This window comes from Myotis brandtii, unplaced genomic scaffold, assembly GCF_000412655.1.
Source record: "Myotis brandtii unplaced genomic scaffold, ASM41265v1 scaffold317, whole genome shotgun sequence".
In the NCBI taxonomy this organism is placed as follows: domain Eukaryota; kingdom Metazoa; phylum Chordata; class Mammalia; order Chiroptera; family Vespertilionidae; genus Myotis; species Myotis brandtii.
In genome coordinates, this window is record NW_005362155.1 from 1959997 (window position 1) to 1978018 (window position 18022).

Below are 18022 nucleotides of genomic sequence, written 5' to 3' on the forward strand. Positions count from 1 at the left end.
TCCGGCGTCCGGGCCAGAGGAGGGGGTGGGGCCGGGCTGCCCGGCCGCCCTTTTCGGACCTTAGGAGGGCCGTGGTTCTGACGGGGAAGGAGCACGTAGGCTCTGAGGACTCGATGATCTCGTTGCAAAGGTGCCAAGGCTGAACCCAGTGCTGGCTGCCGGAGACCTATGTCGGGTGGGAGCTTCAGGGCGCCTGAGGCCGGCAGGGCCAGGGACCCCGTCCAAAGCTGGGGACCTCCACAGTTCCGGTACTCTTAACTTGACAAAACCTACTGGAGTTGAGAGGGCTCCCGCAGGCCTCAGGGCCAGGACACCACCCTCCACCCGTCCTCAGGCCTCAAAGGCTTTGAAGCTGTAAAACCTCTAGTGTCTTGATTTCAACCATGGACCCCAAGGCAGGACAAGGCCTGGGACAGAGGGGGCAGGCTGAGTTCACTCCCTCACGCTGACTGGCCTGCCTTGGTCCCCAGACCCGGAATCCCCTGGTGGCAGTGTATTACACCAACCGGGCACTGTGCTATCTGAAGATGCAGCAGCACGAGCAGGCCCTGGCTGACTGCCGGCGCGCCTTGGAGCTGGATGGGCAGTCCGTGAAGGCACACTTTTTCCTGGGGCAATGCCAGTTGGAGATGGAGAGCTATGATGAGGCGATTGCCAACTTGCAGCGAGGTGGGTCTGCAGGCTGGCTGGTTATGGGGGTACTTGGGACCAGGTGGGTGGACTGGCCAAAGGGTGACCTGAAGCCTTTGTCCCCCCAGCCTACAACCTGGCTAAGGAGCAGCGACTCAACTTTGGGGATGACATCCCCAGTGCTCTGCGCATCGCCAAGAAGAAGCGCTGGAATAGCATTGAGGAGCGGCGCATCCACCAGGAGAATGAGCTGCACTCCTACCTCACAAGACTCATTGTGGCCGAGCGTGAGAGGTGGGCTGTGATGACAGACTCTGGGAACCCCCCTCCCCTGCCCCCAACAAGTCACCACTTTAAGTCATGAACACAAGTGTTTATTGAAGGCTAACCCTGGTGAACAGAAGACAGGGGGAGCAGGCCTGAACAAGCCTGAGGTTGGGGTGGAGTCTGACCTTTCCTGGCCAGATCTGTCTCTGACCAGCTCCTGGTCAACCCCCAGGGAGCTGGAAGAGTGTCAGCGGAACCATGAGGGTGATGAGGATGATGGCCACGTCCGGGCCCAGCAGGCCTGCATCGAGGCCAAGCACGTGAGGGTGCCCCGGCCCACGTGTGGGTCTTGTGTTTGTGTGCACATTCTGTGAGGGTGCCCCTGGCTCCTGTGTGTGTCTGTGTCTGGGGAAGGGAGATGGGAAGTCTGGCCCATGCATGGCTGCTTGGTTATTTGCAGGACAAGTACTTAGCAGACATGGATGACCTCTTCTCCCAGGTGGATGAGAAGAGAAAGGTGAGTTGGCTGTTCTCTAGGGCCTGTAGGTAGCAGGATCTGTAGTAGCGTCCCCTTCCTGATCCCTGACCCTTGTGATGCAGAAGCGAGACATCCCTGACTATCTGTGTGGCAAAATCAGCTTTGAGCTGATGCGGGAGCCGTGCATCACACCCAGTGGCATCACCTATGACCGTAAGGACATTGAGGAGCACCTGCAGGTGAGGGCCTATGGGTGCTGGGGGCAGGGCCCCAGCCCACCAAACACTTTCTGACTCTGTTGTCACTGCAGCGTGTGGGCCACTTTGACCCTGTGACCCGGAGCCCTCTGACCCAGGAACAGCTCATCCCCAACCTGGCCATGAAAGAGGTCATCGATGCTTTCATCTCTGAGAATGGCTGGGTGGAGGACTACTGAGGCACAGCAAGTGGGAGGGCAACTCCTCCCACCTCGCCTGGCACCCTGACCCCGGAGGGCCTTGGGGCAGTACCCCCCCTCCGCTCCTGTATATAGTTTGTGTCCCTGGACCCCTACTCTGGTGTCCCCATCCCATCTTCTATCAGTTCTGCTGGTAGGCCATGAGCCCTCCCCCTCCCTCTCCCCCATTTCCCTTCTTAGCCTGAAACAGCAGGCTATGGTGGTTTTGGCTGAGGCTGCTGCCACTACTATCCTTGTAATAAAACCTGTGAGCAGTATAGGGATGTGTGCTGGTGTGAGACTGGGCTCGTCAGCTGCCCGCTCTGGCTAGCTGAGGAAGGTAGAGATGAAAACACTGGTGTCAAGGTTGAGTGTGGCATGCCACCATCGGTCAGGGAAATACAGAACCTGGATTGGGTAGGGCACAGATTAGCGGGGGTGGGGGCCAGGGGGCCTCAGTCCAGCCCAGCCTGACCCTCTCCTACCAGCCACTGACCTCACCAGCCTGGATGGTGCACTCCAAGGGCCGTGCAGATGGTGCCAGGGCTGGGTAGGTGTCCTGGAGCCAGGCCAGAGTGGTCTTATTGGGGTGGAACTCCGGTGTCTTCTCAGGAGGATATAGGAACCAGCGCTGGAGGTGGGAGCAGCAAGGTCACTCTTTGTATTGTGGTCAGTGAGCCAGAAGTCTCAGTCATAACCCTATGCTGACCTTTCGTCCGTAGATCACTTCTGAGAACCCAGGCCCGTGCCAGTGGAAGGGCACCCCAGAGCCAGTTCCTGTGGGGTTAGTTATGAGCAGCTAGTGACCAAACCCAATTTGCACTCCCCATCCCCAAAACCCCTGGTCTTGTAAGGCACCCACCTGCGATCCCAAAGCTGTAAGCAGGAGTGGTACCCAGCAGACCAAATGGGGGTGGGACATAATGCCGAAAAAGTGATGCCCATTCAGTGAAGTTGTTGTCCCCAAAGAAGTACAGAGTGTCTGTCAGCAAAGAACACAGGAGGAAGCAGGGATCCTGGCACCTGGGCACTTCCAAGTGCCACCTCCCCAACCCACTGCCTCCAGCCCAAGTGCTCACTATTGCCTAGGGAGGTGGGGTCCTGGGGGTGCAGCTGCTCCACATACTCCTGGAAGAGCAGGTCCACTGCGGGTGGGGGGGGGGCGGGGGGGAGGCCGGTCAGAACTGGTTGGTGCCTCCAGGATGCCGTCAAGCAGGCTGGGCTGCGAGGTGGGGCAGCTCACCTTTCTGGTAGGAGTAGGTGTTGGCAGTGCTCAGCCGAATCACGTTGTCCCCAAATGATGCCAGCAGCCTTTTGCGGGAGCACAGAGCCCGGAACCTCTGGGGGTTGGGGGTGGAGAGAGTATTTAAGGGCCCGACCCACACGGGGGAGAGGTGGCCAGGAGAGGAACCAGTACTCACTGAGTTGTCTGTGAGTCCCTGCAGAATGACAGGTCTGGAGAAGGCGTAGCTAGAAGGAACAGCAGAGTTAAAGTCTGGCCCGACCCGTCCCCACACATTCGCTCAAGGAGAGGCAGTCCTGGGGGGTCCCGGTGCGCGCAGGCAAATAAGGGCGTGACAGCGCTCCTGGGCGGGTTTTGGGGCCTGGGAGGTGGGGCAGCATGGGAGGCACACGTACTGCTGAACGAACTCCGCGTAGCTGAGGTCGGCCCTGCGCTCCACGGTGCAGCGCTCCTCTTCCGCCACCGCCGCCGGGGCGGCTCCGCGCCGCTGCCTGTGGGCACAGCCCGTCAGCGACCCAGGCCGCCCCGCTGTGCGCCCCCTCCCCAACCGGCCAGCGCCGCTCACCACCCTCCGTCGCCCTCTTCTCCGGGGCCGGGCCGGGCGGGAGCCGTCAGCGTCCAGAGCACTAGCAGCAAGAGACTGTGCCCCCGCCGCCGCGCCATGAGCCCGCCGCCGCGAGGCACGCTGGGAACTCCGTCGTTGTGGCAACAGCCTGGCGTTGGGAGGGCTCCCGGAAGCGGCCTCCTTTGGCCCGCCCCAGAAGGGGCGTTATCTCCGGAAAGCAGAGGGAAGACAGAACTACTAGCGACTTCTACCAGTTCCCAGGGGCACTGCCCTCCCGCCCCACAGAGTTGCTCAACGAGAGGACAGGGCAGCCTCAGTCTGTGGTTCCGTTTCCTTTATTTGGTTCACAAGCTCCAGGCTCCTCCCTCCCCGGGACCAGATCAGGAGTACTCGCACAGGTGGCCGCAGCCAGCAGGACAGTGGGAGCTGCCCTCCAGCCACTTCATGATGTGCTGCAGGTGGCCCCCGTGACTGCAGCCCTGGCACCACACGAACAAGCCCTTGACCACGTGGTGGCAGACGGCACACATGCTGGCACAGCGGTGGCACCGGTCGCAGACCCAGCCGCGGCTGCTCATGGGCCGCTTGCAGTGGCTGCAGTTGACGTGCAGAGTGGTGGAGGCCTGGTTGAGGCAGCTGATAGCACGGCTGGTGCTGAGCTTGACCACCTGGTTGGACACGTTCCAGAGGCAGAAACGCTGCAGCAGGTCGATGTAGGATGCGTACCAGTGCTCCTGGTGGTGCGGGGAGGGCAGAGGGAAGCAAGAGACCAGGGTCGTGGGCACGGGTTTCACCCCAGCATGCTGGGTACAAGCCCAGACAGGTGTGCAGGGAGGCCCTCCTTCCGGCCCGCTCACCAACCTGCGTCTGTTCATCTATGTCCTTCCGCACACGTTCACCCAGCACGATGAGTACGGATACAGCCATCTGCACATCGCCCTGCTCAGCATAGAAGCGTAGCATGTCGCACACCAGGGCGCTGAAGAAGTCGGGTGGCAGGCGGCTGTCGTAGAGTGCGTGTGAAACAGAGACCAGCGAGAAGGAGGAGTCCATGGGCGCCAGGGAGGCCACATCTGCCTCGCTGCCGCTCACATGGGGTGAGTCTGCCTTGTCCTGTAGGTTCTCAGGCCCTGGTGGCGTGTCCACAATCTCATGGCGCAGTGGGAAGGCCTCCTGGGGCAGCACGTACTCAGGCTCCTCAGCTGTGGGGCAGGGGCCAGGAAGGCAAGGTCTGAGCCTCTGGCCCTGACTCCCAGCTGTGCCCCTCCCAGCCCCCACTCACTGTGGGCGTGATCTGGATCCAGCAGGTATAACTCATCGTCCTCGCCCTCTGCATCGCCCAGCAGGTAGTCAGCAGGCACATCACTACCCTCGGTCTCCTCGTTATCTGCTCATGAGGGAGGGAGGGATTTACACAGCTGGCTTGCTTTGGGATGCCCAGCCCCACTCCCATCAATACCCTGTGTCGCCCTCTAGCCTACCCTCGTTGGTGATGAGTGTAGCTGAGGAGTCAAGCAGCACCGTGTCGCTCCGTGTGTCACCTTTGCTGCGGTCCAGCCGGGTCTCACTGCCCAGTCCTTGGGCCATATCCTTCAGGTTGAAACTGGGGGCAGGGAGGGCTGATAGGTGGGTAGGCTCCAGCAGTCCCACCCTCTGAGAGAGCCGCCGCCAGGGATCTACCTGTTCATGAGTGGCAGGCCACAGGAACTGCCCTTGCCCACACTGTGATTGAGATTGGTAGTGGGCACCAGGCCAGGGCTACAGTAGATGATCCGTAGCATGGTCCATGTCTGTGCCACCTAGGAGTGGGCACTGGTCACTCATGGGGTCCTGGGTCCCTGGTGCCCCATGCAGGCCCTCCCTTTGCCTGGATGGAACTATAAACTCTCTGCGTTCAGCTGCCCAGGGACCCAGTGTCCTGGCCCACCTCAGGTAGGGACACTGAGGCCCATGGGAAAGACCAAAATCCCAGCCCCCATCCTGCAGGGCACAGAAGCAGATGTGGGAGGTGGCTGATGAGGAAATAAGCCTCATCCCCCAGGGAGATGATGAGAGAGGCAGTGTGGACTTCTACAAGGCCAGGAACCTTAGGAAGTCTGAAGCAAGAATGAGCCAGACTGGGGGTTTAAGCCCCATGATGCCCCCAAATTATACCCCCAGGATGGCACTAGTATTTGCTCTGCTCTGGGGCCCTGAGCACCCTCAGTTACTGGGGCAGGTAAGGGTTGGTGAATTGAACTCAGGGCAGGGGCTGGGAGCAGCAGTTAAAGGAGTCCCCTGACCTTGCCCCAAGGTCATGGTCCCTCAGTCCCCCTCAGCCCCACCTACCTGGTTTCGGCCAAGCTCCCGAGCCACTTTTGAATTGTGGTCACAGAGCTCAGCCAGTGGCCGGCCAGCTAGGGCATAACGCTCAGCAGTGTCCACAAACCAGCTCATGCTGCCACTGCCAGGTTCCATCTCAAAGACGCTGAGGGCACTGGAGGCGAGACCTGCAAAGGGCTCAGCAGGGTCCAGCTTGCGCTTGAAGAAAATGGGCTGGCGCCGATCACCAGCATAGGGCTTGCGCCCTGACTCAGCAGCCACTAGGCTCTCCTTAGCGGCAAAGGCCAGGTCCCCAAAGAGACCATAGCAGAGGCCCTCAGGATTGGCACGCTCTACAGGTTGGCTAGCATCACGGAACAGGTGCTGGCACAGTGTGCTGTCCTTGGAGCCAGAGAGCAGGAAGGAGGGGTCATGCGGATGGCGCCAGGCGATGCCTGTTGTGACATCGCGGTGCTCCTCAAACATGGCTGCTGGTACAAAGGGCCTGCGCACATCCCACACGTAGATGTTGTGGTCCACCATCATGGAGCATGTAGCCAGGTGGTGGCGGCACTCAGGTCGCCACTTAACTCTGGCCACCGAGGCAATGGTTTGCACGCAGTGCACCTCCTTGGCGCGTTGGGTGGTCATGTCCCAGACCTTCACCATCTTGTCACGCCCACCTGTGGCCAGCCAGCCCCTATGGAAGGCGCATGAAGCCCTCAGTTTCTTCTCTTGGGGTGGGAGGGTTCCCCACTCTCTGACTCACAGGACTCGAGGCAGTGAGAGAGAGTCCTTCCATGAGTGCCACCCATCCCGTCCTACCCATGCCCTTGCCCCAGCCCGCCCTATACCTGTCCTCAGGGTGCCAGTCACAGCAGAAGACAGGCCCATTGTGGGCTGTGAACATCCTCTCACAACGGTCAGGCCGCCGAATGTCCCAGAGCTGCACATTGCCATTCTCAAAGGTGGAGGCGAAAGTGAAGTAGTCCCGGATGCTGAACTGGACGTCCCGCACACTCTCAGACTGGCCTATGGGTAGGATGTCAATGGAGGGAGAAGGTGAGGGGGTGAAGCCCACAGGGGATTCCAGAAGAGAGAGTGGCCAAGAGGGGAGTCCTGGGAGTGGCTGTGGACCCTTCGAGTCCTGCCTAGAATAGACAAGAAGAGGAGAGGCTGCACAGACACAACAGCCTGGGCTGGAGAGCAGGACACCAGGCATCAGGTGGTTTCTTTTGTTTTGTTGATCCTCACCAGGGGACATTTCTCCATTGATTTCAGAACATATCCCAACTGGGGCTGGGGATAGAAGGTGCAATGCAGGTGTGTGTCCTTGACCAGGAATCGAACCCAAGATCCTTCAGTGCACAGGCCGATGCTCTAACCACTGATCCACATCGGCCAGGGTGGCATCAGGTGGTTTCTGATATAAACTCCTGGGCCTTGCTTTTCCCTGGATTCTCTTCTCTGATGTCAGTCCTTGTACAAAGCTGTGGCCTAGCTTCAGGACTGGGTGGCAGAACATTGGGTGAACAGGAGTCTCACTGGACCACGTGTCCATGCCCCCCAACGAGTTCTGAGGCCCCAGAAGGAGGCCCAAGGAGGCATGGATGAGGGTGCCTCAGCCTCTGCCCAGCCCCTCCACCTTGAGCTGAAGTTCTGGGTCAAATCCAGAGGACTGGAGGCTTTGAGGGTCCGTGTCCACCACCATAAACTGCCACACCGAGAGCCTTTGAGCGCAGTGTGCAGCTTTACCCCAGCACAGGTAGCTCAGGGTCTGTCTTAAGGGAACCCCACCCTCAATTCTCCAAGGACTCTGCCCTGTGCTTCACTTGGTTTCATTGAGATGGACAAGGGAGAACTGTCTCAAGACCACTGTCAGGGAGCTGGGCCTGCTAGGAAAAGAGCCATAGTGGGACCAGGCAGTGCACCCCACCTCTGCATCCCTGGGCTGAGGACCCTGAAAGTCCCATTGGATTTCCTGCAATGAGGCAGCCTGGGGCTCTGAGGCAAGGGAAGAGGAAGCAGTGAAACAACCATCTGCTCAACCACTGAGGTTGGCTGTAGGTCTGCTCAGGTTCTGCCCTTCCATCCAATACCCAGCTGTCCTTTCAGATGCATCAGAGCTGCAGCCACACTCCAGCTACTCCTCACACTTCAACTAGGCCTGCCTTGTCCCTCCCCTGCTGACCCCACCTACTCTTTCAGTCCCAGCTAAGCTGTTCCCTCCCCCAGGAAGGCCTTTTTTTTTTTTTTAAATCCTCACCTGAGGATATTTTTATTGACTATAGAAAGAGAGACATACACGATCAGTTGTCTCCTGTATGTGCCCCTATGGGGGAATCAAACCCACAACCTAGGTCTGTGCCCTGACCGGAATCGAACCAAAACTTTTTGGTGTACGGCACGACACTCCAACCAACTGAGCCACCAGGCCAGGGCTCCATGCAGCACGTCTTAACCTGCCTCGATAGTCCAGCCACCTGCAAAGACGCACACCTGCCCAACCCGCCTCCGAGGGCCTCACCTGAGAAGGTGCTAACAGAGTCTTTCCTGCGGAGGTCGAAGCACTTCATGAAGCCGTCCTGGGAGCCACTGAGCAGTACATGGGCCTCAGAGGGGTGGAAGCAGACTTTATTCACCGTGCGCTTATGCTCTGTGAACAGCTGGTCCTGCTTGTTGCGGGATGGACGGCCCAGGTTCCATGTGACTACCACACCATTGGTGGCTGCTGTGGCCAGCAGGTTCTCATCCATCTGGTGCCAGACAACGTCAGCACAGCTCAGGTTGAGCGAAGGCTTGCGACCCACACGCAGGTTCAGCTTCTCCACAAACTGCTCCTCCTCAATGGCATAGATCTTGAAGATGCTACGGCCTGCCACAACCACTTGGGCTGCATCGCGACACACACTGATGGCATTGGCTGGAGCGTCCAGGTGGCAATGCATAGTATGGCCTGTGAGTGCACTGCTACTCAGGGCTGTGGTCACCCGGGACATCTTCTCCATGGCTGTACAGCTAGTGGAGACAGGAGGTCAGTGAAGTTGGCTGGCCAGGTCACCATAAAGGAAGGGGATCTGTCAGTTCAAACACTTCACCCTAGTTGGAGCCCCCAAAACTGCTTAGACCTGGGCTAGTCAGTCTTGGTGAGCCAGTCCAGAGCAGTCCACCATCAGTCAGTCAGTCTGATTGACAAGTTCCATCACCCTGGCGGGGCGGTCAGAAGGTGCCATAGCTGCCCTGAAGCTGGTCAGTCCCATGTCTGACTTGTGGGAAAGACCCTACCTGGTCAGTCCCTGCCCAGACCACCTTTCTATCCCCTCAGCAGTCAGGTCTAGGCAGTCACTGGACCTTTAGTCAATCCCAACAGAAAAGTGAGGTCGTTACCACCATCCACACAGTCGGCTCCCGGGCCTCCGGGGGACGGAGCAGAGGGCTAGAGGGGGCCTTGGAGGAACAGAGGCGCTGGGCACCCAGAGGAACTTCAAGCCGAGATGTTTAAGGAGCCTGGAGGGTCTGGCGGGACGGGGGCAGGAGACGTCGGCGGCTCGGAGGTTGCGGTGGCGTTGGGGGGCGAAGGCAGCGGGAACAGAGCCAGAGGAACTGATGGAGCCTCTTCCTCCGCGAGTACCCGAACCATTTAGTAAAGCTGCCCGGCTGGGCCGGAAGCGACGCACAGGAAATAGCCCGTCTCTTTCCCGCACCTTGTCCGAAGTGCTCCTTTTCTTGTCAGTTCCTCCCCGGAAACGAGCTCCCACACCACAAAAGTTCCGGGTTAGGAATAGGCGCTGCTGGAGGCGGGAGGTTTGGTCCAGGACTGAGATAGAGGGGCTCCTCCGGTTTCGCCTCAGTGGTTGTCTTTTTCTTTTCTTCTTTTTATTTTTTATTTTTATCTCAGTGTTTGTTACCAGTGCTCATCGTTTCCTCATGGTCCGTCAAGTCCATGCATCATCCCTAAACGAGTCCCGAATTCCTCCAGTCGTCTCCACCTCCTTCCTCATGTCCCCGGAACCCCAGGAGCAGGTTTTCTTAAAGGCTTCCCGGGCCCCTGTTCCCCATGATCTGAACTCCGCAGAGCAGCTACCTACCATTCTTCGGACTAAGGCGCCCCATAGCTCCCCATCACGTGGTGAATAAATCCCAAACCCATGACCTCTTTCTCTCCCGGCGTACCTCCATTCACAGCGACTTCCATTCTTTATTCCAGCCCGCCACGTTCCTGCCTCTCGGCCACCTCTCCAGAACGCGCCTTCTTCCCACCCTTGAGTGTTCAGCTTACGGTCCCGTTCGCAGAGGCCTTCTCTGACCACCTTATCTAACGAGGCCTCTCTCCGAATCACTGTCACCTCCACTCATCACAACCCGTTTCTGTTTACTGGTTGTTGTCTGTTGCATACGAATGTGAGCTCCACCAGGCAGGTCTGTCTTGGTCTCCATAAACTCCAGTGCCTGAGTGCCTGTTCACACAACCCTGTTAAGTGACCCTCTATGAGCCTCCCTTTCTCTCCTGGGTCTGAGTTCTGGTCTGTCCTTGCTGCATTGTGTGATCTTTTAGAACATCCTGCCCCTCTCTTTAAAAAAAAAATATTTTTTTTTATTGATTTCAGAGAGGGAGGGAGATATAGAAACATCAAAGATGAGAGAGAATCATAGATCGGCTGCCTTCTGCACACCCCACACGGGGAAATCAAGCCCACAACCTGAGCATGTGTGCAACCGGAGCATGTGCCCTCACCGGGAACCATGGCTTCCTGGTTCATAGGTCAATGCTCTACCACTGAGCCATGCCAGCCGGGCCTGCCCCTCTCTTAACCTCATTTACCCTGTGCATAAAACAAGGCTCATTTTTGCCCTTCTGAAAGGATGGAATAGATCCTAGATATTTTGGAGAGAATATTAGGTGTAATGACTTTAGTGCCTGTCTCTTCCCCCTGAACCAAAGAGAGCTTAGGGACCTTCTCTGTTGGTCAGTACTGGGTTTTCTGCCTGGCATCAAGGCACCCAGCCTCTATATTTGTTGAAAGAACCAACAAGTTTGATAAGTTGAGAGGTGCACAAGAATCCAGAGACTTAGGCCCCTCAGGCAGATATACCTTCCCCATCATAGCCTGATTACCTAAAAACAACTCAGACACATGTTTTTACAACCTTTTTAATATATATTTTTATAAACAGGTCACGTGATAAAATAGCACAAGAAACACTTACCAAATATAAGGTTATATCTTCCGCATATACAGGAGAATGAGGTCATTATGTACAATAAGAAAATGATTTTAGGGGTTGGTTGGTTTTGTTTTCCTCTCTCCCCTTAATCTTTCCTTCTACAGTCGTTGGAAATATCACAGCTTCAGTTGCATTAATACTTTGGACAAATGGACAGCTGCCACCTCCCATTTAAGGAGCTGTGGGAGGGGCTGAAGAAACTGGCTCCTCACCACTTCAGCCCAGGAGCTTCCTGTGAGCACTCCAGGGGCAGAAAGATCTTTGGGCTGTTGAACTGTTTCTATGCTTCAATAGTATCTCTTGTTCTCTCTCTCTCTCTCTCTAGAACTGGTTACTCTCTTCCAACCAGATGGGGGGCAGGATGTCCCAAGATTAGGTGTGGGCACTGCATCTCCTGGGGTTCAAGGTTGGGATGGAAAGGGGTCCCAGCCCCCTCCTCAGCAATTGCCATGATGTGCCAGCATCCCCTAGGACTTCCCAGTCTCAGGATCTGACAGATCATGGTCAGAGCCCAATAGGGCAAGCAAAAGTTTGGGCAGCTGGGGAGGGGTGGGGGGCGGCTAGAAATGAGCCCTCCCTCCTTTGGGCGCTAAGGGTGTGCTGGCCACTGGAAGCTGGCTGCTGCTGACCCTGAGCCTTGACTGGGGCCCACTTTTCCAGTTTCTAATTTATAGAGACCTGTCCAAGGTGAAGTGTGTCACTGAGAGGCCTGGGCCCAGCTACCTACAGGGGCTGCAGTGAAGGGTCCACCCAGGACTGCTCCCAAGGCCTGTGGGCCCTGGGGCTTGCTTCAGCTTGGGGTCTCTCAAGGTAGCTGTACCACCTCTGGGTTGAGATGGACAGAAGCTGGCTGGGCTAATGTTCATTGTGCCAAGGTCATTGTCACCCATTCTACACCTCTCCCAACCTAATTCAGCCCAGTCTGGCCAGGGCCTAGGGACTTGTAGGCCTGGGGGTAGGGGTGGGCAAGCAGGGGACTGTCTCACACAGTGCCAAGGAGGAGGGGAGGTGGCGTAGGGCAGGCTGGAATGAAGTGGGGGAAGGGCGGTGGGACTTGGGCTCCTTGGAGGGCCATGGCTTTGGCGGCAGCCTGTTTCCCCTCGTACCCCCTGGAGGGCTCCAGGTGAGGTGCGGTGGAAGATGCAGGCAGCCCATGGGGCTCTTCGGGCCCCTGTGTCCTGGGAGACCCAGCCCCCCTCAATCCCAGTGGGCCCTTCCCGAGACGGGGAGGACAGCCCCGGGAGACAGAGGGGAGTGAGGTGGGGCAGGCGGTAAGAACGGCCGTCTGAGAGCTTAAAAGGCCTCCCAGGCCCAGGCCCACCCCCCACCCCCAGTGGGCGTGCGATTCAAGGGAAGTGGCTGCGGAGGGTGGGCGTGCAGGGCGGGCACGAGGGGCATGCACAAATCCCCGAGTGTGTGCGTGCGTGCATGGGGCGGGCTCCGCCCATTACCCCCCCCCCCTTCTCCCTGCCTGGGCGGGTCCAGGACAGGAGCGGAGGGGCCGCGGGGCAGGGCTTTCCCTTGGTTCGCTGGACCTCCCGTGCTGGACAAGAAAGAGCGGGGAGAGGGGTCTGAGTAGCGCCCTCGGGTCCCCGCCCAGAGCCAGGCGGGTTCCAGCGACCGGGGCGAGGAGACCCCACGCTATTCGATGACGAGGCACCGGGGCAGGTGCTGCGAGAAGTACTTGAAGAGTTCGGGGGTGGCCCCGGGGCAGTTAGTCAGCTCCAGCTCCTCCAGCTCCTGCAGCTGCACTAGGCCCGACAGCCCGGTGGTGGTCAGCAGTGGGCATCCTGCGGGGACCGGGCGGTGGCTGAGTGGGCGGGGCTCGGGGAAGGGAGCCTGCGGGGCATCTCCCTCCGCTTACCTGGACCTAGATCCGCACAAGGGACCCCGCAGGTTTGGCGGAGGCGGACAAAGTGTGTGCGCGTGCGTGTGTGTGTGTGTGTGTGTGTGTGTGTGTGTGCGCGCGCGTGCACGGGGGGTGACCACTGTCCAGGAGGGCGGCTGGGGGTAGTCTCACCTGCCAGAGACAGGAGACGCAAACTCCTCATGGCCAGGAGGTGCTTCAGCCCGAAGTCCTGCACCTGGGCGGGAGGGCGGAGCGAGTTAACTATTTCCGCTCGCGCCCGGCAGGAGCCCCGCTCCTGGGGTCAGGCCGCTGGCCTGGAGCTGCTGGAGGGGCAGGGAGCGGGGTTCAAAACGGGGGTTTCTCAGCTCCCCCACGGAGCCAGGAGGCAGCTGGGGAATGTCGTTGAGGGCCCCGGGGACTCCGCACACTCCGCTTACGTCGGCCGCTGGGTGTGGAGGGATCCCAGACTTCCTTACAGGATCTGAGTGGGCCGGGAGCAGATCAGAGGACGGTCCGGGCGGGGCCTTCCCCGCGCCACCCACCCCCCTGCCTACTCCCCGATCGCCAGAGGCGGAGAGGGCCGGTACCTGGCAGCACCATCGCAGGTAGAGGCTGCGGAGGGACGACATGGTAGATAAATAGCTGAGGCCCGTGTCCGTGATGCGCACACACCTGTGGTTGCAACAGAGCGGGGCTGTCCACCCTCACAACACCCCTCCTTTTCCCTCGGCTCCCACCCCTTACTCCTGTTCCCGGGGTCCCCTGGCGTGAACTCACCCCCTGCCCCACTCATAATAGCCCCTTCCTTTCCACAGCCCCCATCTCATTCACACTAGGCCCGAGTTTTGAGGACCCCGCCCCTCACCTCTGCAGCAGCCCCACCCTATTTACAGTTCATTAATCTAGGCTTTGGGCTCAAAGAGCTCTGCTGACCTCGCCCGCCCCGCCCTCATGGCCTGGGGGTGGGGGAGGGTGCACACACCTGTCCAGCACCAGCTCCTCCAGCCGGTGCAGGTCGCAGGCCACGTACTCCAGCGCCATGTCAGTGATGCGCGGGCACCAGGAGAGGTCGAGGCTGCGCAGCTTGCGCAGGTTCTCAGCCACGAGCTCTACACCGTCATCAGTGACCTTCGAGCAGCCGGAGAGGCTGAGCGCTGTGAGGTTGGGCAGGCTGTGCACCACGTTGACCACACCGTGGTTGGTGATCTCCCAGCAGGAGAGCAGGCGCAAAGTGTGGGTGCTGTGGCCCTGGCGCGCTGTGAAGTAGGCCAGTGCTGTGTCCGTCACGTGGTAGGCCTGCAAGCTCAGCTCGGCCAGGTTGGGCAGCAGCTGCGAGATGGCTGCGATGGCGTCATCCGCCACGTTGATGCAGTCACTCACGCTCAGCGAGGTGATGCGGGCACTCAGGCTGGACCACAGCCCTGCCTCCGTGAAGTCGTTGCAGCCGGACAGCTCAAGGCGCACCACGCCCTGCATCTGCTCCAGCATCACCTGTGGGCGGGTCAGGAGGTATGACCTTCAAGCTCACCTAGGTTCTCCCTGGATGTGCCCCTCCCCACAGAGCACCATGAGGAGAATAGGAGGGAGGGTAGAAGGAACCCTGTCCTTCGTGTAATCATACGTGGAGCTGTACTCTTGGACAAGGGCACTTGATAGTGTTTCTGTTACACCTCAACCACACTAACAGAGGAGACAGGGCACAGGGAACTGGGAGCCCATGGCCTGGCCAGAGCATGTGCCCAGAACAGTTGGTGTTAATGATTTGATGATTACAGTCCAGATCCCAAGGAAGGCGCCACCTGCACCCCTGCCCTTTGCCCCGCTCCCCCCATTACCTCTAGAATCCTTCCCACTGGCATGCAGGGCCGGTGTTCAGAAGGACCTTACCCGTAATGAGCTGTGTTTCTGTCACTGTCTTGAAATTCTAAATCATCTTCAAACAAGGGACTTGCATTTCCATTTTGGACTGGGCCGCTCAAATTATGTAACTAGTCCTGCTTTCACCTATCCCAGAGCCGTGATCCCCCTCAGGGCATTGGCTCAGCCCTCAGCTACATTGCTTCTTGCATGCCTGAGCTGCCTCTGGGTCCACTCCCCACCTCTCCTCACCCTCACACCTGCTCCATTGCTGCTGCCCAGCCCTGCCCCCACCCTGTCCCTTCTGAGCCAGCAGCAGGACACACCTCCAAGCCAGCGTCAGTGATGGTGGAGCGCTTGAGGCTCATGGCCTTGACGCCCTTCTTGGACAGGGCGTAGTTATCGATGAACTCACAGATATCCAGGTCGGAGACGCCCACTAGGCAGAAGCCTTCAAACCCGCGTGCCGCAAAGCCCTGCAGGTTCACGAACTCCTTTTCACCACCGGGCAGCATGTTGTAAAGCTCCTTGGCGTGCAGCACAGGTGTGAGGCCCGCCCAGAACTTTGGCTGGTAGAGCACACGTCGCCAGGTCTTGCACACCTGGGCCAGCACACACTTCTCGCAGGCCGAGAAGTACCAGAAGAGGCCATTGAGGATCTTCTCATCTGTGGCCAGTGGCGGCCGCTCCACTGGGGGCCCAGGTGCAGGGGCTGAGGCTGGTCCACCAAGGGGGATCCCTGCTGGGGGGCATAGGCCCCCAGCCAGGGCAGCCCGGGGCAGCGGGGCAGCCAGGCTGGGTGGTGGGAGAGTGGGTGGGGGCAGTGGTTGGCAGGGGCGGTTCCTGGCAGCGGGTGTACCCTTGGTGATACTGGCTGCACCCAGACCGTTGGGCTGGCCTGGCAACTTCACCAGGCCATTTCGAGGCAAGCATGGGGGCTTGGGGTCGCCGTCGACTCCGGGGCTGGACATCTTCCTCCGTCACTCTGCAGATAGGGGCCCAGAGTGAGGAATGAATTTCATGCTCTCTCTGGGAGGGCAGAAGAGCTGGCCCCTTCCTGTCCCCGGGTGTCCCCTCCCAGGACACTCCTAGAACCACCCGACAAAGAGGATCTAAGTGCAGCCTCCCTCCCTGATGGAGCAGCAACAGGACAGGGCCAGTCTCTGAGTGCCTAGTGTGTGCACTGAGCTCAACCTGCACCCACTCACAGAGCTTTCCACATCTAGGTTACAATGGTTCTCATTTTACAGATGAGAGAACAGAGGTGGAGAGAGACAAGTCGCTCACCCGTTACTGTTCTCTTCACCTTTGCTACTCTGATGCCCACCATCAGTGCCTGCCAGGCCTACCTCCACTGCACAGGGGCTGCATAGCTAAGGGAGAGGGTTTAGGGCAGTCTCTGGCCTCTCCACGGTGGGGCGCCGGCACGGCTCTCTGGAGTAGTTCCAGTATTCTTGAGATTCCCACACCAGCCCCTGAGAATCTCAGTGGCTCCAGGAGGTTTTGTAGCTCAGAATCTACACAAAGAAAGGGCAGGTGTCTTCCCAGAGATCACTGTGATGCCAGCACAGTGAGCCCTGGACCATACTGTCTTTACTTTTTTTTATTTTTTATTTTGGTTAATCCTCACCCAAGCGTATTCTTCCATTGGTCTTTTAGAGAGAGTGGAAGAGAGAGGGAAAGACAGAGACAACATCAATATGAGAGAAACACATCGATTGGTTGCCTCCTGCACGCACCTGGGGAGGAGCCTGCAACCAAGGTACGTGCCCTTGACTGGAATCAAACCCAGGACCCTTCAGTCCGCAGGCCGACACTCTATCCACTGAGCCAAACCGGCCAGGGCACATACTATCTCTTTAACCCTCCACCTAGTTCATTGAGGATGATGCTGTGGTGACTGTAGCCATTGACCAGAGGAGGAAGCCGAGCTGAGGCAGTGTGAATTGCTGGCACAAGGTCATAGTGGTAGAGCAGAGCTGGTTATGGAAGGCTATGTGAAGGGGGCTCTCCCCAGAGCGGGGCTGAGACCACCCTGGCTCCCCTTCTTAGGCCTCCAAGTCTGTGAATGGGTGTCAGAGGGCACAGGCCACAGATGGCCCTTGAGAGATGGGGCAGTGGGACTCTCACAGTGCTACCCTTTGCTCCACATTCCAGATATCCTGCCCACCAGACATCCAGCGAGAAGGCTGTGCACTGCGTTCATCCACATGGTCACACACATTGGACTCAAAACAGGCCCCACCTCGGCTGTGTGGCCTGGGCAAGGCCTTCTCTTCTCCAAGCCTCACTCTCCTCACTTAGAAGCCAGAGAGGTGACAATACCTCCTCCACTGGACAGCATGTGCAAAGGGCTACGCATAGTGCATGGCTTACAATGTGCACTTAGAAAGTGACACGGAAATTGCTTCTGAACCCCACGGCCTGCTCGAGTGGAAGGGGACAGGAGCCACCAGGAACGAGGGAGATAAGTGGGCTGTCTTTCCCTGCTCTTCCCAGCGCCACACCCTCTATTGCTTCCAAGCCCTGGACCGGACAACCCTTGCTAGCATTCCATGCCTGGAGAGGGTGCCCAGACCTGGGACACATGGCCCTCATAACTGCCAACCCAGCTTTGGGCCCCAAAGCCCTCCTGACCTGGCAGCCATGAGCCCCTAGGCCAGAGTCCACCCTGGGCCCTCCCTCCCCTGAAGAGGCTCCCACACCTTGGATAGCCCCTCCCTAGCTCATGACCAGGTAGCTCATGACTTCACACAGGTTGATACATGACATCTATAAATTCTGCCAATTACCCACTGGAGTAATGGATTTCAGCCTCAGAGCAGCTGGTAGATTAGGCTCCAAGGAGTTAAAGTTTGCCCACAGTGGCGGGGGTGGTGTGACATGAGGGCTGCCCTTAATGCCAGCACAGGAGGAGGGGGCCGTCGTGGCCAGCAGTGTTTCATGGAGTTACAGGATGAAGGCCACAACCGGCCCCCACTCCTGGGTCCAGGGCAGAGGATATCCCGGTAACTCCCACCTTTGGGCTGCTGGGTGCAGAGAAGCAGCCCCAGCCTGAAGACCTTGTGTGTTCCCGGAGCAGGGCTCCATGATTTCATCCCTCAGGGCGCGCCGCCCACCCGGCCTTGGCCGCTTCCCACAGTCGAGGCGGGGCCGGCTTGGCCCTCGGC

General features: G+C 58.7%; 4 protein-coding genes across 10 annotated transcripts in view; 1 reads left to right on the forward strand and 3 right to left on the reverse strand.

Annotated features, from left to right (window-relative positions):
• The first annotated feature begins 470 nt into the window (after nucleotides 1-470).
• STUB1 (STIP1 homology and U-box containing protein 1, E3 ubiquitin protein ligase) lies at nucleotides 471-2089 on the forward strand. The gene is made up of 6 exons (XM_005870419.2): nucleotides 471-669; nucleotides 759-924; nucleotides 1130-1217; nucleotides 1358-1414; nucleotides 1498-1614; nucleotides 1686-2089. The coding sequence occupies exons 1-6, from the start codon at nucleotides 528-530 to the stop codon at nucleotides 1809-1811; spliced, it is 696 nt and encodes a 231-aa protein (XP_005870481.2). The 5' UTR covers nucleotides 471-527; the 3' UTR covers nucleotides 1812-2089.
• JMJD8 (jumonji domain containing 8) lies at nucleotides 1908-3775 on the reverse strand. 2 transcript variants are annotated; one of them, XM_005870382.2, is made up of 9 exons: nucleotides 3620-3770; nucleotides 3450-3545; nucleotides 3233-3281; nucleotides 3055-3151; nucleotides 2891-2956; nucleotides 2674-2793; nucleotides 2521-2588; nucleotides 2308-2442; nucleotides 1908-2219 (listed from the first exon to the last, which is right to left on the reverse strand). In XM_005870382.2, the coding sequence occupies exons 1-9, from the start codon at nucleotides 3715-3717 to the stop codon at nucleotides 2139-2141; spliced, it is 810 nt and encodes a 269-aa protein (XP_005870444.1). In that variant the 5' UTR covers nucleotides 3718-3770; the 3' UTR covers nucleotides 1908-2138. The 2 variants fall into 2 exon arrangements, with proteins under 2 accessions (XP_005870444.1, XP_014398519.1); XM_014543033.1 differs by lacking the exon at nucleotides 2891-2956 and having other exon boundaries at nucleotides 3620-3775.
• A 163-nt stretch (nucleotides 3776-3938) lies between these two features.
• On the reverse strand, nucleotides 3939-10465 carry WDR24 (WD repeat domain 24). 2 transcript variants are annotated; one of them, XM_005870381.2, is made up of 9 exons: nucleotides 9308-10465; nucleotides 8448-8938; nucleotides 6775-6952; nucleotides 5948-6620; nucleotides 5300-5418; nucleotides 5101-5222; nucleotides 4902-5006; nucleotides 4481-4821; nucleotides 3939-4353 (listed from the first exon to the last, which is right to left on the reverse strand). In XM_005870381.2, exons 2-9 carry the CDS (start codon nucleotides 8926-8928, stop codon nucleotides 4000-4002), a joined length of 2373 nt encoding a protein of 790 aa, XP_005870443.1. In that variant the 5' UTR covers nucleotides 8929-8938; nucleotides 9308-10465; the 3' UTR covers nucleotides 3939-3999. The 2 variants fall into 2 exon arrangements, with proteins under 2 accessions (XP_005870443.1, XP_014398518.1); XM_014543032.1 differs by having other exon boundaries at nucleotides 8448-8930; nucleotides 9308-9541.
• A 593-nt stretch (nucleotides 10466-11058) lies between these two features.
• FBXL16 (F-box and leucine-rich repeat protein 16) overlaps nucleotides 11059-18022 on the reverse strand; it is an 11899-nt gene continuing 4935 nt past the window's right edge. For 2 of the 5 annotated variants that reach the window (XM_005870383.2, XM_014543034.1), the window contains exons 2-6: nucleotides 15179-15837; nucleotides 13978-14486; nucleotides 13583-13667; nucleotides 13167-13230; nucleotides 11059-12936 (exon numbers count right to left, since the gene is read on the reverse strand). In XM_005870383.2, the coding sequence (XP_005870445.1) occupies nucleotides 12788-12936; nucleotides 13167-13230; nucleotides 13583-13667; nucleotides 13978-14486; nucleotides 15179-15823 (1452 nt within the window). In that variant the 5' untranslated portion in view covers nucleotides 15824-15837 and the 3' untranslated portion in view covers nucleotides 11059-12787. The other 3 variants (XM_014543035.1, XM_014543036.1, XM_014543037.1) reach the window with 3 other exon arrangements.

Bases quoted from the DNA above. Each gene is read 5' to 3' on its own strand.
- JMJD8 (XM_005870382.2), bottom strand. From the start codon at position 3,717: ATGGCGCGGCGGCGGGGGCACAGTCTCTTGCTGCTAGTGCTCTGGACG. The intron at 2,589-2,673 runs GTGGGTGCCTTA...CTAACCCCACAG, and splicing joins TTACAGCTTTGGGATCGCAG to GAACTGGCTCTGGGGTGCCC. The intron at 2,220-2,307 runs GTCAGTGGCTGG...TACCCAATCCAG, and splicing joins GCACCATCCAGGCTGGTGAG to GTTCTGTATTTCCCTGACCG.
- WDR24 (XM_005870381.2), bottom strand. From the start codon at position 8,928: ATGGAGAAGATGTCCCGGGTGACCACAGCCCTGAGTAGCAGTGCACTC. The intron at 5,223-5,299 runs GTAGATCCCTGG...CCCTGCCCCCAG, and splicing joins GGCCTGCCACTCATGAACAG to TTTCAACCTGAAGGATATGG. The intron at 5,007-5,100 runs GTAGGCTAGAGG...CCTCATGAGCAG, and splicing joins TACACTCATCACCAACGAGG to ATAACGAGGAGACCGAGGGT.
- STUB1 (XM_005870419.2), top strand. From the start codon at position 528: ATGCAGCAGCACGAGCAGGCCCTGGCTGACTGCCGGCGCGCCTTGGAG. The intron at 670-758 runs GTGGGTCTGCAG...TTGTCCCCCCAG, and splicing joins GATTGCCAACTTGCAGCGAG to CCTACAACCTGGCTAAGGAG. The intron at 1,615-1,685 runs GTGAGGGCCTAT...TTGTCACTGCAG, and splicing joins ACATTGAGGAGCACCTGCAG to CGTGTGGGCCACTTTGACCC.